We start from the raw sequence: 25,330 nt of genomic DNA on the forward strand, positions 1-25,330 counted from the left end.
ATAACCAGTAATGTCAAACCGTGAATGTATTCTTGTTGGATTGGATTAGATGCAATTATTATATGGTGATTACATATTTGTCTATATTTAATTTTCAGATCTTGGATCCTGAATAAATTTTGGATGTAGATGTGACTATACCTCCTTTTATTAGTTTATTTGTTCCATGACCAGGCTCTTAACTCAAGGAATTCATATCTCAAATCATCTTTCCCAGTTGCACGAATGAAAATGCCATTGATCCATTCCAGCTTTCCAAAAAACAACAAAAAGTTGTTTTAATAAGAAAAATAGAACTCTGTAATACTGTAGTTTATAAAAACATGTAGTAATGGCATAGTAATGACGTAATTAAATAGAATGTAAAGAATTTAACAGTTTATTCCACTTTTTTTTTTTGCTTTGATTCAATGGACATTGCCCTGCTCCTTTGTGTGTGCAGGTCTTGGCCACTTGGAGGCAATATAATACAGAGAAATATTCACACACCAAGAAGAGTTTCATAACAGACTCAGTAAACTGCAGTCTTCTTTTCCTTTTGGCTTGTCGCGTTAGGGGTCGCCACAGCGCGTCATCCTTTTCCATGTAAGCCTATCTCCTGCATCCTCCTCTCTGACACCAACTGCCATCATGTCTTCCCTCACGACATCCATCAACCTTCTCTTTGGTCTTCCTCGAGCTCTCTTGCCTGGCAGCTCCATCCTAATCATCCTTCTTCCAATATACTCACTATTTCTCCTCTGGACGTGTCCAAACCATTGAAGTCTGCGCTCTCTAACTTTGTCTCCAAAACATCGAACCTTGGCTGTCCCTCTGATGAGCTCATTTCTAATTTTATCCAACCTGGTCACTCCAAGAGCGAACCTCAACATCTTCATTTCCGCCACCTCCAGCTCTGCTTCCTGTCGCCTCTTCAGTGTCACTGTCTCTAATCCGTACATCATAGCTGGCCTCACCACTGTTTTATAAACTTTGCCCTTCATCCGTGCAGAGACTCTTCTGGCACATAACACACCTGACACCTTCCTCCACCCGTTCCAACCTGCTGGGACCCATTTCTTCACTTCCTGACCACACTCACCATTGCTCTGGACGGTTGACCCCAAGTATTTAAAGTCCTCCACCCTTGCTATCTCTTCTCCCTGTAGCCTCACTCTTCCCCCACCACGCCTCTCATTCATGCACATATATTCTGTTTTACTTTGGCTAATCTTCATTCCTCTGCTTTCTAGTGCATGCCTCCATCTTTCTAACTGTTCCTCCAGCTGCTCCCTGCTTTCACTGCAGATCACAATGTCATCTGCAAACATCATGGTCCACGGGGATTCCAGTCTAACCTCATCTGTCAGCCTATCCATCACCACTGCAAAAAGGAAGGGGCTCAGGGCTGATCCATGATGCAGTCCCACGTCCACCTTAAATTCGTCTGTCACACCTACAGCACACCTCATTACTGTTCTGCTGCCTCGTACATGTCCTGTATTATTCTAACATACTTCTCTGCCACTCCAGACTTCCGCATGCAGTACCACAGTTCCTCTCTGGGTACTCTGTCATAGGCTTTCTCTAGATCTACAAAGACACAATGTAGCTCCTTCTGACCTTCTCTGTACTTTTCCATCAACATCCTCAAGTAATGCATCTGTGGTACTCTTTCTAGGCATGAAACCATACTGTTGCTTGCAAATACTCACTTCTGTCCTGAGTCTAGCCTCCACTACTCTTTCCCATAACTTCATTGTGTGGCTCATCAACTTTATTCCTCTATAGTTACCACAGCTCTGCACATCACCTTTGTTCTTAAAAATGGGCACCAGTACACTTTTCCTCCATTCCTCAGGCATCTTCTCACGCACTAGAATTCTATTGAACAAGCTGGTTAAAAACTCCACAGCCACCTCTCCTAGATGCTTCCATACCTCCACAGGAATATCATCAGGACGAACTGCCTTTCCATTTTTCATTCTCTTTAATGCCTTTCTAACTTCCCCCTTACTAATCATTGCCACTTCCTGGTCCACCACACTTGCCTCTTCTTCTCTCCCTTCTCTCTCATTTTCCTCATTCATCAACTCCTCGAAGTATTCTTTCCATCTAGCTAGCACACTGCTGGCACCAGTCAACATATTTCCATCTCTATCCTTAATCACCCTAACCTGCTGCACATCCTTCCCATCTCTATCCCTCTGTCTGGCCAGCCTGTATAGATCCTTTTCTCCTTCTTTAGTGTCCAACCTGCCATACATGTCATCATATGCCTCTTGTTTTGCCTTTGCCACCTCTACCTTTGCCCTGTGTCGCATCTCCATGTATTCCTTTCACCTCTCCTCGGTCCTCTCAGTGTCCCACTTCTTCTTAGCTAACCTTTTTCCTTGTATGATTTCCTGTACTGTGAGGTTCCACCACCAAGTCTCCTTCTCTCCTTTCCTGCCAGAAGATACACCAAGTACTCTCCTGCCTGCTTCTCTGATCACCTTGGCTGCAGTGGTCCAGTCTTCTGGAAGCTCCTCCCGTCCACCGAGAGCCTGTCTCACCTTTTACCGAAAAGCTGCACAACGCTCGTCCTGTCTCAGCTTCCACCACATGGTTCTCTTCTCTCCCTTTGTCTTCCTAATTTTCCTCCCCACCACCAGAGCCATCTTACACACCACCATCCTATGCTGTCTAGCCACACTCTCCCCTACCACTACCTTACAGTTGGTAACCTCCTTCAGATTACATCGTCTGCACAAGATGTAATCCACCTGTGTGCTTCTACCTCGGTTCTTGTAGGTCACCCTATGTTCGTGCCTCTTCTGGAAAAAAGTGTTCACTACAGCCATTTGCATCTTTGTTGCAAAGTCTACCACCATCTGTCCCTCCAAGTTCCTTTCCTGGATGCCGTACTTACCCATCACTTCTTCATCACCCCTATTACCTTCACCAACATGTCCATTACAATCTGCACCAATTATGACTCTCTCTGTCTGGGATGCTCAGAACTACTTCGTCTAGCTCCTTCCAGAATTTCTCTTTCACCGCTAGGTCACATCCTACCTGTGGGGCATAGCCACTAATCACATTACACATAACACCCTCAATTTCAAATTTCAGCCTCATCACTCGATCTAATACTCTTTTCACCTCCAAGACATTCTTAGCCAACTCTTCTTTTAAAATGACCCCGACTCCATTTCTCTTCCCATCTACACCATGGTAAAATAATTTAAACCCTGCCCCTAAACTTCTAGCCTTACTGCCTTTCCACCTGGTCTCCTGGACACACAATATATCAACCTTTCTCCTAATCATCATGTCAACCAACTCCGAGATTTTCCTGTCATAGTCCCAACATTCAAAGTCCCCACATTCAGTTCTAGGCTCTGTGTTTTCCTCTTCTCTTTCTGCCGAAGAACCCGCTTTCCACCTTCTCTTCTTCTTTGACTTCGACCCACAGTAGCTGAATTTCCAACGGCGCCCTGCAGGTTGACGGCTCCGGTGGCGGACGTTGTTAACCCGGGCCAAGACCGATCCGGTATGGAATTCTTTGGATGAACGCTCATATTTGTTTGGCAAGGTTTTAAGCCGGATGCCCTTCCTGACGCAACCCTCTGCATTTATCCGGGCTTGGGACCGGCCTACAGTTTGCACTGACTTGTGCCCCCCATAGGGCTGCATTCTCAGTAAACTGCAGTAATATTAGTTATATTTGCAAAAGATCACGAGTACATGCCTGTGAGTCTTGTTATATTGTCTCTTTAAATGTGTCGCTTCACCGTTTCTGTTCAATTTCACATTGGTTAAACGGTTGTAACACCGTGACACCAATGTTATTTGTTAGCCTGTCTATGGCGTTTTGGCATTCTGTGTTAGTAATAGGTTAAACAGACTGTCATAAGGCAAAGCTGTGTGGTTGTTTTAAATACATAATGTGTAATTTATTTGGTTTTATGTCTAGTTTGACAGTAAACTTCATCTAGGAGTGGCAATACACAGCTTGAAACCTCTTTTTTAAACTGTTCACTATCTGCCAAACTGCTGCTTGCTGTGAAGTGAGTGGAGTTTACTGTGATCATGCAGTATCTCAAATGTTTGCTCATGAGTCTAATCAAATGAATCAGCTCCGAACTTGAAAAACCTGTAAGTTGGGTGACTCGTATCTTAAGGCACCTCTATATTTCATATGGTTGACCTTTGATTTTTGCATAGTTCAAAACAGTTGGTCCCATAGGAGATAATGTAAATAGAAATGGACTGAAGATCGAGAGCAAGCATTTTTTCCCCTGAAAATCTTGGAGGCGGCACGGTGGACGACCCGTGTTCAATCCCTGGCCCCGCCTGTTTGGAGTTTGCATGTTCTCCCCCTGCCTGCATGGGTTTTCTCCGGGCACTCCGGTTTCCTCCCGCATCCCCAAAACATGCATTAATTGGGGACTCTAAATTGCCCGTAGGTGTGAATGTGAGTGCGGATGGTTGTTTGTTTGTATGTGCCCTGCGATTGGCTGGCAACCAGTTCAGGGTGTACCCTGCCTCCTGTCCGATGACAGCTGGGATAGGCTCCAGCACACCCGCAACCCTAGTGAGGAGAAGCGGCTCAGAAAATGGATGGATGGATAAAAATCTTGGTTCATTTTTGCATTGTACAACTTCAGGGGCATTCAACTGAAAAGCATGTTGTCTGGCCTACACCTTTCTAAGGAAAACTGTGTTTTACTATGGTTTGTTTATGGTTTGTTAGGGGTCATCAGAATCAGAATCATCTTTATTTACCAAGTATGTCCAAAAAAACACATAAGGAATTTGTCTCCGGTAGTTGGAGCCGCTCTAGTACGACAGCAGACAGTCAATTGAGAGAGAACACTTTGGAGACATAAAGACATTGACAAAAAAAAAAGTCACTGAGCAATAAAGGCTTGCTAGTTGTCTGGTAATGCCGGTACATTTTTTTTCATTATTATTATTTTTTTTACAATTGTGCAAAAGATGCAGAGTCCTCTAGCACTTAGAGCAAGCAGTTCGAATCACTAATATTGCAATAGTCCGGTGCAATGACCATTGTGCAAAGGGCGCCGAGATTTCAAGGAGTGTATGCAGTTTAAAGTGACGAGTAGTGCGATAATCTGGGACAATGTCATTGATGGAATGCAAGCGCACCAGGGTGTTTATATTGAGAAAGTACATATTCTCGTTTTTTTTTTTTTTTTTTGGTATCAATATGCAGCTGCTTCCGATAATGTCATCATCCTACACTGCTGTCCGCTACTCGCAGCGAGAGACCATTAGCTGCGAACTCATTTGCTCTCACCAGCTTCCTTCTGTCGCGACCACTTCAAATATGCACTGAGATTAAGTAATTAAGTCAGTTGCGAAGAAGATTGATTGCTAGTTTTGCTACATACTGAGGCTGTACAAAAGAATGTGAGCCAAGCAGGACTGTCAATTCTTGTGAGCAACAATATTTTTTTCCAAAGCATTACAAAAGACAACAATTTGACCAATGTAGTGTCGCTTCACAGAGTGCACCCACATGACACGGGAGTGTGACTCCCATACGGCCTTTGGAACTTGTGAGCCTCCTCGTTAGGCCTCGAAAGACATATTCTCTTCAGGGTGACACTGTCCAGGCTATACTGGAACTCAATGTGAACATTCCCTGCTTGGTTAACCAGAACTATGAAATAAATTGAGTGATAAAAATATTTACTCCCCCACTCCTTCCCTTGATTTCCACTGCTCCAACGCAGCCCCAGCATTTAACAGTTAACAATGAGAGCAACTATGCCTTGTAAAAAGTTCTGTCGACACTCGCAGAGCCTTGCAGAAGACTTGCAGGCTCCATGGCACTACGACCTCTCCTCCCTTTTTTCATTTCCTTTCTTAGCGATCATCCCTGTCCATCTACTTCACTTTTTCTCTCCTCACTGCTCCTTTTCTTTCATTTCCAAACCTGTGCTTCTCCCACCTTTTATTTCCTTTCTCTACCTTTTCCTCCCCTCTTCCAATTTTCTTTGCTCTCTATTCTGTCTTCTTTGCTGGCCTCCTCTCTTTTAATATTTATGTTACGTTCCTCTCTTCCAAAGAATTCTGTTTATTATTATGATTTTTTTCATCTTGCCAAGGGAATAATAAACTATGTTGATATGTGTTAATGTGTTCAAGACTGTATATTAACTGAACAGACCTCTACAGACCCGTTTATCCTTTCTCTTTTCTAATATTTGAGATTTTAGTACGTGGGCCAACTCATCTTATTGAAATACGCTGCATGGTTTTAATTACATACATTCAAAAAGTGAAACTTTTTTTCCCATCAGCAAGAAAGATATTGCAGTGTCTCTGAAGGTATTACGGTTTGTTTGTAGGTGTTTGACTAATAACTTACAACTGTACGGACTACATAATATAGTTAAATGTGCATTTTTATACAGTATCATTATTTGCCTGCTGCCACCATGTCCCCCTGCAACTTATCTTTTTCTATTTCCATCGTCTCTGCATGTATACATTTATTAACATATTCATTTGAGCTGTTTATATTCTTTCATTTGGTTTGGATCTGATTCTTTTTGTGGTCATTTTATTTCTGTTTTGTTTTTGTTTGTTTTTTTTCCCTCCATAAACGAGTGATAGGATGCAGCAGTAGCAAAATACTTTTTTTTTTATTGGTGGGTTTTTAGAAATAAAAATATTGAACCCTCTAGTGATTCAAACGTGCATCTGAACTCTCTAAAAGCAGGCCTGGCATCTGCACAGGGTGACTGACTGCGAGTGCTACGGCATGGCAGGATGAAGGGTGTTCATTTCCTTATTTATCGACTCGCTTGCTTTTCTCTGAGTGTTTGAAATTAATAACAGCCAGCAGAAATCAGACAGAGGGATGAAAATCAGCACTTTCCCTGCAGTGAAGCCATTCATCAAGCTAACGAGGGAGAGAATGGAAGTGGAGAAAGTGTGTGTACGTGTGCAAGCGTGTGTGTGTTAGTGTGTGTAATTGGAGAAGGAGCAGAGGCAAGCAGGTGCAATGTAGTGAGGAGGGGTAAGAAGTGCGGTTAACTTGATTTTGGGATGAAAGGAGGAGGTAGGAAGTTTGTTTGGGAGGAAGAACAGGATGTGCTGGAGGAGGCGGTCAGACAGAATAGGGTTGAGATGGAGACATTTGAATTTAGAGGACCTGAATTTCAGTTCAAGGCAGTGTAGGAACTAACACGTACATGTTTATATTCAAATCATTGATTTGGTTATTTGATACCTTGTTATTTCATTTACCGGATTGTGTGATTTTATTAAACTGTTCACAATTGTATGCATTGTTTGGGTTTGTTGTTATTTTACTCATAGGAATTAAGTGAGTAATTGAGCCAAACGTTTTCATATATATATGAGAGAGAGAGAGAGAGAGAGAGAGAGAGATTTTATATATCCACTACTGCTTCTATCCTTTGAAAGGTTTCATCAGCGAAAAAAGTAGCAGATCCTTCTGCTACACATTTCACGAACATAAAGGCCATAATACACTAAAATTGTTTCTGCTCTAGTAATGCTTTATTTAGATATACAGTGGTGCCTTGAGATACCAGTTTAATTCGTTCGGTGACCATGCTCGTACCTCAAAACACTTGAGTCTTAAATTTTTGCCCATTAAAAGTGGATGAAATTAACATTAATCCGTTCCAGCCTCTCAAAAAAGCCAGACATATTTTTTTTTGTAATGTCTTTTTTTTAATAAGATTGAACTCTATAATATTGCACTTTATAAAATGTATCTTGATAACATAATTGTATAGAATTCAAAGCATTAAACAGTTTTCACATCATGATTCATTCATTGCAGCTCCCTCTGGTGTGCGCAACTTGGCCATCGGGGGCAGTATAATACAGTCATACAGACACAAACATAGAATAGTTTCACAACTACTGTGACACAGTAAACTATACTTGCCTGTAAGTAATGTTAAATTGTCTGTCTACATGTGTTGCGGCACCTGCACCATTTGTGTTCAGATATGTGTTGCTTAAACCGTTACAACACGGTCACATATATGCTATTCATAAGCCTGTCTGTGACGTTTCCCATTGTGTGTTAGTGTTAAGCTAACATACTTTAACGCAAAGTCATGTGTTTGTTTTAAATACATAATGTATAATTCTCTTTGTTTTATGTTTAGCTTCGCACTAAATTTCAACTGGGACGGGCATTAAATGTTTTGAAACCTCTTCTTCTGAAGAATTGTTCATTTTCTGCCAAACTGAGGTTTGTTGTGAAGTGAGTTGAACTGGGATCACTTCCACTGTGCAGCACCGTATTTAAAATTCTTGATCACAAGTCAAACCAAAAAAAAAATCATCCGAATGACGACTCGTATCTCGAAAAACTCACGTCGGGTCACTCATATCTGAAGGTGCTACTGTATGTTAATTAAAGATTTTACAGATGTTACTAATTACAGCATTTGCTTTTTTTGTGATGGCACGGTGGAAGATTGGTTAGAGCGTCTGCCTCGCAGTTCTCAGGACCGAAGTTCAATCCCCGGCCCCGCCTGTGTGGAGTTTGCATGTTCTCCCCGTGCCTGCGTGGGTTTTCTCCGGGCACTCCGGTTTCCTCCCACATCCCAAAAACATGCGTGGTAGGTTAATTGACAACTGTAAATTGCCCGTAGGTGTGAATGTGAGTACCAATGGTTGTTTGTTTGTATGTGCCCTGCGATTGGCTGGCAACCAGTTCAGGGTGTACCCCGCCTCCTGCCCGATGATAGCTGGGATAGGCTCCAGCACGCCCGCGACCCTAGTGAGGAGAAGCGGCTCAGAAAATCGATGGATGGATGGATGGATGCTTTTTTTGTGTTATGAGAACAAGGCAGTTGTAAGAAACTACTCTAATAGGAACCAACCAAATCCGGCCAGTACAGAATAAAATGTCCCCAACTGCAGCATATCACTCCCCTCCCCTTCAATGATGCGTGATGATGCTCTCTCCCCAAAGTCCCAGGCTTCCCTGCCTCTCTGACTGTCCACCAGAGACCCAACAGTACCTCAAACCCAGAGTCGGCGGACACAGCACTTACTGTCGAGCCTCCCTTGTCTGAGTGAGAGAGGCGCTCCTCACTGAGAACTCAGCGAAATAATTAGCAGAGTGTTGCGCTGCCCAACCACGCTACACTAAATCTAGCACCACTTCACATACAAATGAAGCCTAGTGTCCCACCTTTCAGCTCCTTTAAAGCTCAAACTGATATGTGTGCTTGATATGTGGTATTGACGCAAACTGCTCTCATCTCACTGTACATGGGTGTCTTTATTTTTACCTTTCAAGTGTCTTTTGGTCATCAGGCCTAAAAATAGTGAACTCCCCCTGAGAAGTGTCCAGTTTCTCCCTCCCACCTGGGGGAGGAGGTGGAAAGGAGTAAGGAGGGATCACACCCAGTCTTGGATTAATCATCCAGAAGGTTGTTTACTGTATGTATTTCTCCATGCCCCCTTTCTGTCTCTCTCAGGCCTCTACACCTTCGTCTGTCTCATTAATTTTCCCCTCCACACAAGAGGTCAATCTGGATCGATGTCACCTGCCCTCAATTGCGGAGAGCAACATCCTGGGACCCAGAAATAGACCTCGCTGTGATAGAAGAGCCTTTCTGTAAATACATGCAGCTCTGAGCATGCGTGACTGACATGAACAAACTGATTTGTTGGGCAAAACATTGAAGTAAGGATGCAAATGATAGTTTTGAAAAGGGGAACTGGATCATTTTGTGTAAATGTGACAATAAGAAACAACCTATTTGCAGCCAGGTGGATTTGGGTGAAACCTGGGCAAGCCCTGCAAACATTGGGCCGAGGGTCGGCCATTGCTCATCGATTAGTGGTCAGAGTTGTGTGCTTTTCCAGCCGATTGGGCTTGTTGATTTGGCAGCAGAGGTCTAATTGGCCGGTCAGCTTCAATAAATCAGTTCGTGAGAAAGCGAAAAAGGCAGCAAACAAATTTTGGCCAGAGAAAAAGATTGATAGCCATTTGCTCTATTAGAGTGTCTGCCTGTTTTGTGAGACATCAGCATATCTTGAAGACTTCATCAAATCATGTGAGGGTTCAACAGAAGGAAAATGGAATGTCCATCACATAATCAGCTAGACTTAGTCTAAATGTGAAGAGACTTCACATTATTCACTACATTACCTGGCCTGTGACATTCTTTAGAGTTACCGGCAAGATAGCATACGGTAAGTGGTGTGTCTCAATCGTGTATTTACTAGTAGATGTCAGCTGGCTTTTGTGGTGTGTTGAAGTGCAACACTGATGATGAGGCAAAAGAAGCAATCGGACTCCTGCAGCTATTTCGTTGACGTCAGTTCAACTTGGGTTTGGCCCTAACAGAATGCTAATGTGATCACACACCAGCCGGCTGCAATCTATATTTGCACACATTCATCTCACTTTTTTTTTTTTTTTTTTTTTTTCTTTTCCCACATACTGATACATATATATACATGCGCACACCTGGTGTTTTATCAGTGTCAGCATATCCTGGGTCCCTAGCTCTCCTGGGACTCTGAACTCTAACATTTCTTTGTCTACTGTGTCTACTTTCATAGCACATGCTGGCCAGTTGGTGGGGTTATCTAAGGTTATCACCTCAACATCTAACTCACTCACAGTCCTGCATGGCTTAGGCAAAGGCGCAGTGATTTTGATGGCATCTATGTGGTCCTGGCCGGCGTCAGACACACTTTCCACAGGCAAGGACACCAAGACCTGGCTCTCCATCTCCATCACTCAGCTTGTCCCCCCGGAGCTACGTGGTTCGACTACTCATAGGCCCTCCTCTCCTCCTCATATACTTGGATTTGCGTAAAACAAAGACGCGCCTCCCGTATGGTTTAGACCGCTAAGAACAGACCACACTGTCCACGGCCCCTCTGTGCTCTGCTGGCAGGCTGTAAGAACGCCGCATCGGCAACGAACGCTGACGCGGCCAGGGAGCGGAGATTTACGAGGGCCGTCTCAGATAGACATCCTCATAGTTTTCCACTTTAATTTGTTTAACATCCGTTCCTTTGGCATTGTTTATACTCCCCACCCCTCAGCCACAAGCAGAGGGCGCCTAATTCACAGTGATGACATGTGGAATGGGTGGATCACTTAAGAAACTTCATCTATGCAAGATTTGTCCTTGTCTTTCCTGATGGCTTTTGTCCTACCTCCCTCTTGAAGTGAAGTAGAGCTGGAGAAAGGCCAGCTACGGATCACACACCACACGGCCCACTTAGACATAATCAAGTAAATAACCCAACAATTTATAACACGTCAATATGTGAAGCCAATATGTGCATTGGAAATCGAAACTTCTTCCCTCCTTATGTGATATAAGCAGGCACATCCTGAATGTTTGCTTTTGAACAATTCTTCAACTTGATTTAAGTGGGGAAAATTTGTTTTTTGGGGTGTTATGCCTCTGTGAATATATCTCAGGAAATACAACCGCACGAACAAAGCCAAAATTGAGAGACGGTCCGTTCCGGATTGTCTGGGCAGAGAGTCGTCAGCGATATCTTCCTGCAAACTTTGATTGCAAGCAGTAGTGGTGCTGGCTTGGATGGCGCGCTGCGATGAGCCCCCGACAGCCCTAAATGGTGCCTGCCAGATCGAGGATTGAGCGATGGGGGGTGCTGATGATAAATTTTCGCCGATCAATAACAGTCCCAAAACAACAGGTGGTAAGTCTTTACATTGTAAATCCAGTTGGCAACGGAAAGGGGGTCCTGACGGTAATATTGCCCATATCAAAAATCCCTGCCCCTCCGCGTTCCCGCACCCACCCAACCATGTCGACCCTGTGCGATCGCACCTTTTGCACATGTACAAGACTGCAAGTCTTTAGAAGACAGCGTACAATACCGAAGTGCTAACAGGGGGAGGAAACTGTCTTCTTAAAGTGCCGTTTTCTTTTTGGGTTTTAGATTTTGAAATTTTTTTCATGGGTGCAACCCACATTCGAAGTCCTGCTGCTCATCCCACAGTTGCATATTCCATACAAAAGTGGCACCATTTAAAAGGGTAACAAAAAGGCTTTCCAAGGGTACAAGATTTATAGGCAAGAAGGGTCAACCAAAAACACATTTCCTTACTTTTTGTGAATGGTAAATGGACTGCACTTATATAGCACTGTCACAGTGTCCAAAGCCTCACATTCACCCATACATTCAGAAACCAAAGTGCAGCTGCTGCCATGCAAGGTGCTGCCAGGCCACCTGGGAACAAATTACAGTTTAGTGTTTTGCTCAAGGACACTTCGACATGCAGACAGTCAGATCCTGGATTTGAACCAGCAACGCTTTGCTCACTGGACAACCTGCTCTACCAACTGAGCCACAGCTCTGTAGTTGAAATGCTATTTTGAGGACTATTTCACCATACATTTTGGCTGGTTTCCAAATTGTACGTCATTTTGTGCCTTCAAATTTGTGGTGTCCAATATATATAATTGTACATACTTGACCCAGTGTGCACGTACAAACCAAAACGAACTTGCTACAAAAGAATAGCTGAGTCCTGCTATGACATGACACATTCCAGATACAATGCTGAACTCATTTATCACACCACCTATAATAAAAACGAAACTAGACCAACCACCATCACAAAGTGCATTAATGTTGACACTTTCAATTTAAGTGAGCTCTGTGTTTTACCTTTTGAAAGAGGAATGAGGAATTTCTCAGTGAATTCAACTCTTGATACATAAATTTGATTGTAATCGGAAATTTCAGTCGATGACTACTGGCATTCCTAATAAAAAATATAATATAATAATGACATTTACTTTACAAGTTGTGGTCTAATACATTGCAGACTTGCTTTGGTGAAAATATTACATTGACACTAGCTATAAAAGGTTATTTGTTTCCTTCTATATATAGTGCATTTATTTATGTATTTAATCTTTCATAAACCACACTTTAAAATATTCCAAACTTACACAATGGAATTACAGTACGTTCACTGTTTAAGGACTTTACACTCAGGTAGTGTAAAAGACAAAGAACAAAAAAAGCTAACGGAAATAAAGTTGATTTTTTTTTTTTACCTGAGGGAGCCAAGGGCGCGGAGGAATGGGGCTTGAAATCACAGATGGAGGAATTTTCTGGATGACCTAGAGAAGCAGATAAGATTGGAAAAAACACAGGAGAGGATAAATGACTATCAAGGTAAATACACGCTATGGCATTTGCTCTCATTCCTCTGTTTCCTCCGGCATGCGTCATTCTCTGCCACCCTGTCAAACACACACAAATAAATGCAGCACACAATCACAAAGAAACAAATAGTTCCATGCCGAGCAAGACTCTCTCTCGCCTTGTCTGTCTGGTTGAATACAGTACATGGATCACAGTAAGTGTTTGATGCAGAGGGAAATGTAAAAATTTGCATGCAAATAGACTTTACAGGCAGAGCCCAATGCATCAAAACACTGTAACCACCAGAGACGAAATATCTAAGCGTGCAGTGTGTCGCTCCACAGAGAAGGCAAAATACTTTTTACCTGCTCAGCTCATTAAATTACCCAATTAATTGTTCTAAAAGGGACGAAATTCATTGCGCAGATTAATGAACTGTGATGTTTGGCATTTCTGGCCTTCGACGCTGACACTTCATGAGAGACACTTTCGTTTTCAAGTGGAGAGCAGGTGTGCGCAGTTACTCAGTCGCTCGATAAATGTTATGGGGAAATGTTAGCTTATAACTCAGTTCCCTGTGCTTTGATGCCAAACATGCCCGGTGATGAAACTAGACTGCACTAAAGGAAAAATAAAATCATTGCATTTTCAAATCCGTGATGCATGAATCTTTTGTATTATTATCATTATTTTACAGCTTGTGTACAAACATCTTAACGACCTTAATTTAGTTTTTGAATGAAAAATCCTCATTAGATATTTTTATTACAATCTCAGTATCTGTAAAGGATCAAATATAGGATTGTTACAAGTGTTTGATTTTTTTGTTTTTTGTTCTTTCCCCACATATTTTAACAAGTCAACATTATGTGCAAAGGAGTTGCTTAGGGATGATGTTGCATTTATTTAAAAGTCACCGTCTCTTGGTCTGGGTACATTTACAGACATATAAAGTTACCACAGCAGGTCCCGAGCACCTCATTACCAACATAACCTGCAGCCAGTCTTTCAAGGACAACTCTCTAATGACACCACACGTATCCGTTTAATGTCTATTTGAAGCATGCAGTCACTTCCCTCTTCAAAAAAAAAAAAAAAAAAAAGGGGGGGGGGGTTTATAGAAATAGCAAAAGCATTCTCAGATTGAATAAGCACCTTAATGGTTCCCTGATGTCAGTTTAATTCTGAAGGAGTTTAGTGTTTCCACACTCTATCTCACTCATATAGAATGACAGGAGACCGGATTTTCATTATCTTCTTCATATGCTGTAAATCTGAAAATACCATCCTCAGATGTGAAAGCCGTTTGTGACACTGTAAAAAGTATAAAATGGTATGAAACAAGTTTATGTCATGCTTCAATCAGTATTTGAGTGATTTAGAAGAAATTGAATTGGAGTGGAATTGGTTCTCTGAAAACGGTTTTCAATGTTCTTTAGGTACAAGAATAATTAATTATTCAAGTGCATATAAAGGTGGCACGGTGGCCGACTGGTTAGAGCATCATCCTCACAGTTCTGAGGACCGGGGTTCAATCCTCGGCCCCGCCTGTGTGGACTTTGCATGTTCTCCCCGTGCCTGTGGGAGTTTTCTCCGGGCACTCCGGTTTCCTCCCACATCCCAAAAACGTGCATGAATTGAAGACTCTAAATTGCCCATAGGTGTGAGTGCGATTGGTTGTTTGTTTGTATGTGCCATGTGATTGGCTGGCAACCAGTTTAGGGTGTACCCAGCCTCCTGCCTGATGCTAGCTGGGATAGGCTCCAGCACACCCGCGACCCTAGTGAGGAGAAGCGGCTCAGAAAATGGATGGGATGGTAGTGGATATAAAAAAGTCAACACACCCTTGTTCGAAAGCCAGCTTTTTGTAATATAGAAAATTAGACCAAGATAAATAATTTTCAAACTTTTTTCCACCATGAATGTGATCTATGACCTGTTAAACATATACTGTATGTTGTATATATTTGAAAGCAGTTAAAATAAATAAATAAATAAACTGACAATGTGGTTGCACAAATGTGCACACCCGCTTATAACTGGGGATGTGGTTGTATTCAGAATTAACCAATGGCATTCATTCTGCCACCATTTAAATTTCCTCTGATTAACCCTAAATACAGTTCAGATGCTCTAGTAGACTTTTCCTGACATTTTTGTATTCACATCTTATAGCTTCTATGGAATCAGAGGGATAACATTGTTCAACGTTATCAGACAGGAAAAGAGTAGAAAAGAATTTAGAAGGCAATAAATATATCTTGGAGCACAGTGAAGATATCCAGTGGGGGAAATTGTCACACAACAGTAACAATACCAAGAACTGGACATCCCTCTAAAATTGATGAAAGACAAGAACTGGTCTGGGAGGCTGCTAAGAAGTCAATCAAAAGTCAAGAAGTCAGCATTGAAGGAAGTGCAGGAATTTTTGTCAAGTACTTGCTGTTTAGGACATGTAACAACAATCTCCTGTCTTCTTCATATGTCTGGGCAATGGGGTAGGGTGTCAAGATGGACACCTTATCTTACAAATAAAAACAGCTACATTATGCTCACTTGAAATCTCCCTAATACTTGTGGCAAAAGATTGCAAACACAATACTCCTCATCACCCCAAAAAAAAAACACCATACCTAGAGGGAAGCATGGTGGTGGCATCATAAGCTTTGGGACATATTTCCTCAGCTGGAACTGAGACCTTAGTCATGGTGGAAAGAATTTTGAACAGTTCAAAATAGCAGTCAGTGTTAGGACAAAAGGGAGGAGTTCGGTGAGGCCATGGAGAATGATTTCCAAACGGCTTCAAGGAAATTCTGGTCCTTCTCAGGAGGGGGAAGAAGTGCACCATCAACACTGTATATAGTGGGGATGGGGCGCTGCTGACCTCAACTCAGGACATTGTGAGTCGGTAGGGAGAATACTTCGAAGACCTGCTCAATTCCACCGACACGCCTTCCCATGAGGAAGCAGAGTCTGGGTTCTCTGAGGCGGCGCTCATATCTCTGGGGTTGAGGTCACCAATGTAGTTAAAAAGCTCATCTGTGGCAGAGCCCCGATGGTGGATGAGATTCGCCCAGTGTTCCTAAAGGCTCTTGATGTTGTGGGGCTGTCCTGGTGGACACGCCTCTCCAACATCGCGTGGATATCGGGGACAGTGCCTCTGGATTGGCAGGCTGGGGTGGTGGTCCCCCTTTTGAAGAAGGGGGACCGGAGGATGTGTTCCAACTACAGGGGGATCACACTCCTCAGCCTCCCTGGTAAGGTCTATTCAGGGGTGCTGGAGAGGAGGGTCCGTCGGGAAGTCGAATCTTAGATTCAGGAGGAGCAGTATGGTTTTCGTCCTGGCCGTGGAACATTGGACCAGCTCTACACCCTCGGCAGGGTCCTCGAGGGTGCATGGTAGTTCGCCCAACCAGTCTACATGTGTTTTGTGGACTTGGAGAAAGCGTTCGACCGTGTCCCTCGGTGGGTTCTGTGGGGGGTGCTTCGGGAGTAAGGGGTACCGAACTCCCTGATACGGGCTGTTCGGTCCCTGTACGACCTGAGTCAGAGTTTGGTCTGCATATCCGGCAGTTAGTCGGGGTCATTTCCAGTTATGGTTGGAGCCCGCCAAGGCTGCCCTTTGTCACCGATTCTGTTAATAACTTTTATGGAGAGAATTTCAAGGTGCAGCCGAGGCATACAGGGTGTCCGGTTTGGTGGCCTCAGTATTGCATCTCTACTTTTTACAGATGATGTGGTTCTGTTGGCTTCATCAAGCCGTGATCTCCAACTCTCATGAGACCAATTCGCCGCCGAGTCTGAAGCGGCTGGGATGAGAATCAGTACCTCCTAATCTGAGACCATGGTCCTCAGTCGGAAAAGGGTGGCGTGGCCTCTACAGGTCGAGGATGAGTTCCTGCCCCAAGTGGAGGCGTTCAAGTATCTTGGGGTTTTGTTCACAAGTGAGGGAAGAGTGGAACGGGAGATCGACAGGCGGATCGATACAGCGTCTTGACTTGACTTTGTATCAGTCCATTGTGGTAAAGAAGTAGCTAAGCCGAAAGGCGAAGCTCTCGATTTACTGGTCGATCTACGTTCCTAACCTCACCTCTGACCGAAAGAGCAAAATCCCGGATACGAGCGGCCGAAATGAGTTTCATGCGCAGGGTGTCCGAGCTCTCCCTTAGAGATAGGGTGAGAAGCTCGGTCATCCGGGAGGATCTCAGAGTAGAGCCGCTGCTCATCCACATCAAGAGGAGCCAGATGAGGTGGCTGGTGCATTTGATTCGGATGCCTCCCAGACGCCTCCCTGGTGAGGTGTTCCGGGCACGTCCCACCGGGAGGAGACCCCGGGGATGACCCAGGACACGCTGGAGACACTGGGTCGCCTCAGGATCCCCCCGGAAGAGCTGGATGAAGTGGCTGGGGAGAGGGAAGTCTGGGCGTCCCTGCTAAAGCTACTGCCCCTGTGACCCGACCTCGGATAAGCGGTAGAAAATGGATGGATTGATGGATGGATGGATGGAAAACTGAGAATTGTTTTTGTCAATAAAGAAAAGAGGATTGCTATTCGTAAATATGTGGAGTCACTCTCTTTAAAAAAACAGAGACGCAGTCAGAAAACTTGGTGTACTGATAGATTCCACCCTGACTTTCAACAATCATATCAAATCAATCACTAAAACTGCCTTCTAACAGCTGAAGAACAGAGTGAAGGCTTGCATGTGCCAAGCAGACCGGAGAAGCTCATCCATGCTTTTATCTCAAATAGACTTGACTATTGTAGTCGTCTTCTAACTGGACTCCACCAAAAGAGCATTAAACAGCTGCAGCTCATTCAGAATGCTGCAGCTCGGTTTTTGACCAGAGCAAAGAGGTCGGAACATATTATTCCAATTCTAAAGTCTCTACACTGTCTCCCAGTCATCTTTAGAATATATTTTAAAGTTCTGCTACTGGTCTATAAATCACTAAATGGTTTAGGTCCGGCGGCACTGTGACCGACTGGTTAGCACATCTGCCTCACAGTTCTGAGGTCCGGAGTTCAAATCCCAGCCCGCCTGTGTCGAGTTTGCATGTTCTCCCCGTGCCTGTGTGGGTTTTTCCGGGTACTCTGGTTTCCTCCCACATCCCAAAAACATGCATGGTTGTGTATTGGCATTACCAGATAATTAGCAACCCTTTACTGACTGTTTTTTTTTTGTCAATGTCTTTATGTCTCAAAAGTGTTCTCTGTCAATTGACTGTCTGTTGTCGTACTCGAGCGGCTCCAACTACCGGAGACACATTCCTTGTGTGTTTTTTGGACATAGTTGGCAAATAAAGATGATTCTGATTCTGATGGTTGAAAGACTCTAAAAAGAAAGACTCTCTGTGAGTGCGAATGGCTGTTTGTTTAAATGTGCCCTGCGATTGGCTGGCAACCAGTTCAGGGTGTACCCCGCCTCTCGCCCGAAGATAGCTGGGATAGTCTCCAGCTCGCCCAGCGACCCTCGTTAGGTTAAGCGGTACAGAAAATGGATGGATGGATGGACTTAGGTCCTGAATACATGAAAGGAATGCTCATGATATATAAACCCAGTAGGGCTCTGAGATCCACAGAGTCATGTCAAATAGTGGAGCACAGAGTCCAAAGCAAACATGGTGAAGCAGCATTTAGCTGTTATGCTGCACATACATGGAATAAGTTACAGAATTGACGTCATCCCCAAGTGCGAATGTTTTTAAGTTCAGGTTAAAAACTCTTCTTTTTGCTTACGCTTGTTAGAGCATTTCCACTTTTAAAAAATTTCTTGCACTGTCCGCCATTTTAATTCTATTTTTATTTTTATTTGTTTTAAATGTTTATAAGCTATTTTTGTCTTTCTTTTTAAATGGTTTTAATCATGTAAAACACATTGGGTTGACTTGTGTATGAAATGCACACTATAAATAAATCTTTGAATTTGATCGGTTAATTCCGAACACAGCCACATCCCAGTTATGAGGGTGCGCACCCCTGTGCGACCAAATTATTTTTGTTTTGTTTTGTTATTTTTACTTCCTATTTCAAAAAGATTTCTTTTTTTTTCAATTGAGTCATACATCTTATAGATCCCTTCAGTGATGGAAAAAGTTTTGAAACATTTGTCTTGGTCTCATTTTTTTATATCACAAAAAGCTGACATTTGAACAGGGGTGTGTAGACTTTTTTTATCCACCATATATCAAATGACGTTGTCATGTTTGCTCATTAACAATAAGACAATGGAAAAACACAGGAAATGGGTAAAAAAAAAATAAAAATGAATCATTAAGAATCGACGGAGTTCTGTGGTATGTCGGAAGTGCTTGTCCATCTCATTTGGTGGGTTCTAGGGCAGAGGAAATGAGCGTGGGCTCCCCGGGGCAGAGATTACTCTAATGACTTTGAAAGCAGCCTTGTGTACTGTCCCTTTTGACCTCTACTCATCGCCGGCTCGAGAAGATGACAAGGTGATACTGTACAAGCACGCATACGTTGGTAGACAAACACCTCACACCTATTGTACACTCGTGTACATCCCCATTAAACAAAAACATGAACACACATAAGCAGCAAAGCAACAGATCCTTCCCCAGCGACTCCTCAAGTTCCTTCTGACGATTTTAAAGCCTTAACGTCCACGCTTTGCCCACATGTTGACTGCAAGCCACATCATGCCACAGATTGAACTTTGTATGGGTATGTATGGTGCTTTTGTTAACTCTATCAGTCTTCAGGCAGCCTAAACGCCACAATCACATGAGGAACAATGCACATCGACTTAATGTTCATTTTTGAGGGTGTTTTTTAGTTCTAAAAAGTATGCAAGTGTGTTGTTAGTTTAGCTCAAATTGATGTTTGCCAACAAGGAAACAATCAAAAGAGCATGCAAAAAGAGTTGAAAGAGAACATTTAAACCAGAAACCATATTGTAATTTTTTACATACCACTAAAAACCCACAACACTAGGCTGTAAAATATATGAAAGAAAGCCCAACTATTTAAAAGATCCCCTTTGAATCAGCAAATACCCTCTGTGAATGGAAATAAAAGCAAACAAATATCCATCCATTCTAAAGCCTTTCAGTACATCGCTCTTATAGTGAAATACGAAAATAGCAACACTGCATGTCAGATCAAATAGATGTAATTAGATACAGCGTGGAAGGAGAGCGGCTTGGCCGTGATTTGCGTAGCATGTGCACGCATGCAAAGACCCGACAGCGGCACAGCTGCACGGAGCAACGCTCTCGATTTATCATCCCTACATCGCAGGAGCTAGTGGGCCACACCACTATTAATCATCAGCAAAACCATTTAATTCAGCACGAGACCAACTATTGTCTCAGTCTCTCCCCTCTGTCGGCTGCGCAAAACAGCATACACCTCTGAGGAAATCGCTGGAATAAAAGTAGACATGCAAGCGTTGGTTAGCAAAATGGCCCAATGTGTTGGACATTACTACGATTAAGATGTAGTTTTATTTTAAAAATTACTCAATGCAGTCTAACCATGTCCCAACAAGGCTGCAGGATTAGCAAGGAGGTGACGGAGTCGTGCCATCTATCTAAAATATCCGTTGATGGATTCATTAGCCTTTACGGACGAAAGTCTTTCTGCCACAAAACGAAAATGCCCTTTCGGCCCGTTGTCCCTCACTTTCATCTTTGGACAGGCACACATGTAAGTTTTCATTTGAAAACATGTCTTTTATGTAGGACCCAAACTGGTCACAAACAAAGTTTGCATGATTATGTTAAAAATCCAGGCCTGCTCTGTCTATACCTCCTGTTCCATCACAACAATTGACCAAACATGACCATCAAGACTTTCTTTCTCCAACAACAAAGTCCTTGTTAGGAAAAAAAAAAAGTTCAGTGATGTTTATAAAAAATATTTAAAACAATCTATTAGAGAAGTCCAAGAGCGACCAAATTACAGGATTGGGTTTCTTCTGCCCACTGGTATTGGCACCTTCTGCAGTGCCTCCTCACATGACATGACTGTCCCCTCCCTGCAGCCCCCCGCCTCCATTCGGACTCTGCACCGAGCCAACATCCAGGCCCTCTGACAAACAGGATGAAGTGGAATGGAATTGAAAGATCCACAAATAAAAGTGTGTGTGCACACACGTTGTCCAAAAAAAAACCTGACAACATATCAAGCAGCACGCAACATGACGGGAGAGGGAATATGATACATGCACAAATCACACTTTTACTGAAACACATTACATGTACAGTACTTAAATGCATGCTTGCATACACACACACACACACACACACACTCACACACAAACTCATTACCGGGAACATGCAAGTAAAAGAATGTACACGTATGAGAAAAAAAAAAAAAAAAGTATATACAACACACTTATACATATTTTTTTTCCTAGTTATGTTTTAATTCATGGAAATCTTTCCATTGCTATGAATATAATTCTAAATTGACTTGCTCTTATGGAAAATGTTTTTCAGAGGAAATGTAGCATTGGAAACGTCTGTACCAAACTGCCGACTGTATAATTAAAAAACAAGAACAATCACTGCATGAATTAATCTGTGTAGGATATCTCTGCTTCCAATAATTTCAACATGCACTGCTTTCCCAATTTTTTATTTATTATTTTAATATATATATATATATATATATTGCATAATAATTGGGGTAAATACCATCTTGGGATGTCTGTGTGACATTGATACATGAAAAAAAAATATTTTGTGCTGCAAAACTTTTCCTGATGAATTTCACTGTTTGTTTGTTTTTTCTGTTTGGATGACAGTGAAAATTCTGAGGACCATTTAAAGAAAAGTGAGAAACTTATTGAAGGCAGTTATACATTTATTGCATATCATTTATTTGTATGAAAGGACAAAAAACGAGCACATATGAACATCACATATGGTTAGTGAGTGAAATCATTTTGCACAGCAAAATATATATATATTTATATATTTATATGTATGTATGATGTAAGATTAATTCACATATTTTCAAAAGGAGCGCCCTCGTTTTTTATTTGTACATGCAGGGTATCAATCCCTGACCATCTAACAATGTCCAGACATTATCAATTATAAGAATTGTTATTGCTTTGTAAATATTGAGTTTGTTGAATTCAACACAACATCTTCTTTCCTTACGTGATAATGAAAGTATTGCATTTTACGAATACCTAACAGGGCCAAACAACTGTGCAAAACAGTTATTCTTTACTCCCAGAATGTTTAGTGCACTGCACTCACAATACTTCAACTTCTTTACAAAACTCTTTTAAAAGCATTGCAAGCTCAAATGCCTAACAATTTAGCATTTTGAAAATAGTGGCAAAGGGAGTTCTCACTCATATGCTGCAAATTCACTGTACAACCTTCTGCTTACCGCATCCACTTGACCCGAGCCAGTCACATCAAATCGTGTCCAAATGCTTTTGCTTATGAACTGTATTAGTCATCTATATGCATGAAACGGTGGCACTTTTTTTTTTTTCTATTCTTCAACGTTAATTTATAAAACTTTGTACTTATATTACACTTTCATCTTTAGTCAAATGCAGAGGAATACTATTTAAATAACAGTAAAAAAAAAAAAAAAAAAAAAAAAGATTTCCTTTTCCTCTCCTTGAACCAGGATCCCCGTTGATCCACTTCCATCATATTCATTGCAGCCTATAAGAGTTGGGTGGTGGTGCACTTCAACACAGCTGAAACGCCATCGCACTGTACACAGGTGGGAAGTCCTGTCACTTTTTTGTATAGCTGTCCCAAAAAAGTGAGGAGGCATAAATGAAATATGAATGCCATGCTGAAGTCATCTCACAAAATAATAACAATTAAAAAAAAAAAAAAAGACATAGCACAGAGAGATAAAACAGCATTTAAAAAAAGAACATACATGTCCAGCATGCAGAATAGTTCCAAAAACTCTTTGGAGGAAAAAAAAATGAATACATAGTCTTTTAAGAAGCAAATGCATGAAATGGCTGGCAATCCTCCAAGTTTGGCAAACAAAACAAAAGAAATCCATGAATGCACTTTAACAAGTATCTTCACACTGATTTCCCAAAAAAAAAAAAAAAAGTGGCAAAGGGCAAGTTGAGTGCATGCATGCACTTGCTGAACTTAGTGGGATCCAAATCAAGACACTGCAAATCTAATGGCGGTTGAGAACTATAATGACAAATGGGTCAATTATGATAAAATAAAGAAGTAGAATAGATGAGTTGTGCGAAGTCAAAAACATCTCTCCACATCTAAATCGACAACCTGTTTAAAATATGTCAAATGAAAACTAAAAGTAAAAAAAATAAAAAAGACAAAATAGTTCTTAGTAGGCATTTGCGCCAAATGGTGATAGGAAAACAAAGTTCAAACTGAAACTTTTAAAGCCGGGCAATTCTTTTTTTTTTTTTTTTTTTTTTTTTTTTCACTCTTTTGCGCGAATATGTGGAGACTCACATGAAAAACTCCGGAGATGAAGGGTTGTTGTCGCTGCTGGAGCCACTTTCTCTGAAGCCGTTGCCGATGAGCTTCTCATACTTTTCTTTGTACGCGTCCCTCTCCCGGACCAGCCTGGAGATCTCCTGCTTGAGGTGCTCCACTTGCTGCACCAGTTGCGTCTTCTCGCCCTCCAGGACGTGCCGCTGCTGGACGCGCTTGAAGCGACACGACTGCGCGTAGCCTCGGTTCTTGAGGGTCCTCCTCTTCTGCTTGAGCCGGATCACTTCTTCCTTGCTGACCCCCCGCAGCTGCCGGTTGAGCTCCCGCACGGACATTGTGACCAGCTGATCGTCTGAAAAGCGGTCGTCCAGGCGCATGTGCGGGTGGTGATTTGTCCCGGAGACGCCGTTGGACTGGATGCCCGGCGCCTGGTGGTGGTGGTGACCGCCACCGCCACCTCCGCCTCCGCTGCCCCCTCCTCCTCCCCCGGCCCCGCTGTGGTTGTGGTGGTGATGGTGGTGGTGGTGCTGAGCCCCGTTCTGAGCGGCGGCCGCAGCGATGACCGCCGACACTACCGCCGCGGCGGAGCCCATCTCCTCCCCGGCCATGGCGCCTCCCGGGCCGGCTGCGCCTGGGAACTGCTGGCCTCTGGCGTAGCCATCGAACGACTGGAGCTGGTGGCTGCTGTTGATGAGCGCCTCGACCGCGTCCTCGGGGCTGAAGCCCAGCGCTTCTGGGTTGAGCTGCTGTTGGTAACCGGACATCCAGTAGAAGTCCTCTATGTGTGTCTTCTGCTCGCTCCCCGAGCCCGGACTGGGCGCCGAGAAGCTCGGGGAGGGGGGCACAGAGCTGCAGGGCGTGCTCATCGGCGTGGAAGACAAGGATCCCCCGGCGATGAGGCGGCTGCACTGGCTGATGGTGCGATCGGGCTCCACCGGCTCCTTTTTCACTTCAAACTTCATCAGATCGAAGTCATTAACATATTCCATGGCCAGGGGACTGGTGGGCAGGTCGGAGTTGCTCATTGCCAGCTCTGATGCCATCCTCTTGCTGCTGCTGCTGCTGCTGCTGCTGCTCACAGTCCTCCAGGCGGGCTGAACAGCAGCCGTCGCGCCGGGGTGGTTGGCGAGAACGTGAGCCACTTTGACGGAGTTTGTCTTGAAGCGTCACAGAGAAGAGTTTCTCTGCGTCCCGGCTCGGACTACTTCGGCCGTCGCTCGGCGGAGGCTGTCGCGCGCACGAGGAGCGGAGTCCCTTCTCGGCGCGCGCGTTGTAATTTCAAACATTTAACACAACTTTCCACGCGCCCGGTTTTCTCACGGAGACATCGCGACCCGAGGCGGCTGGCTGCGAGCGAGGGCTGGACACGGGAGCGATTTTTTGAAGCAGGCATCACACAGCAGTTGAGTTTAAGAGCTTTGGAGCTGACATGACGTCAGGCTGCAAGTGGGAAATTGTCTCGGACGAGGAGCCAATGGGGTCGCACACTCCGGGTGCTAATTAGCATATTAGTCGACGACAGATACCAAACTTTTTTTCTTTTTTCCCCCCCTCCCAATCTCTCTCGTGTCAACTGTCAAAGGCCGTCAGCTGACACTCAGCTGGGAGCAGACTTTCCCTACTCTTTTACGCATGTTTGCATGACAACAGTGCAGTTGTTTCATTTATGTCAGTGGAAAGTACGTGCATGACTCATTCCCATTTAATAGTCTTATTTGTAAAACGATCGCTTTTAATCGATGTTCTTTTGAATATT

General features: G+C 43.3%; 1 protein-coding gene across 3 annotated transcripts in view; it reads right to left on the bottom strand.

The window, feature by feature from the left end:
* Positions 1 to 24,931, bottom strand: part of mafa (MAF bZIP transcription factor a) — an 88,189-nt gene extending 63,258 nt beyond the window's left edge. The window contains exons 1-2 of one of the 3 annotated variants that reach the window (XM_061701255.1): positions 23,593 to 24,931; positions 13,056 to 13,121 (exon numbers count right to left, since the gene is read on the bottom strand). In XM_061701255.1, the coding sequence (XP_061557239.1) occupies positions 13,094 to 13,121; positions 23,593 to 24,617 (1,053 nt within the window). In that variant the 5' untranslated portion in view covers positions 24,618 to 24,931 and the 3' untranslated portion in view covers positions 13,056 to 13,093. Of the gene's footprint in view, positions 1 to 13,055; positions 13,122 to 21,991; positions 22,894 to 23,592 lie in introns of those variants that run through there. The other 2 variants (XM_061701264.1, XM_061701272.1) reach the window with 2 other exon arrangements.
* Between the last annotated feature and the right edge of the window lie 399 nt (positions 24,932 to 25,330).

Source organism: Phycodurus eques, chromosome 2 (genome assembly GCF_024500275.1).
Source record: "Phycodurus eques isolate BA_2022a chromosome 2, UOR_Pequ_1.1, whole genome shotgun sequence".
NCBI classification, from domain to species: Eukaryota; Metazoa; Chordata; class Actinopteri; order Syngnathiformes; family Syngnathidae; genus Phycodurus; species Phycodurus eques.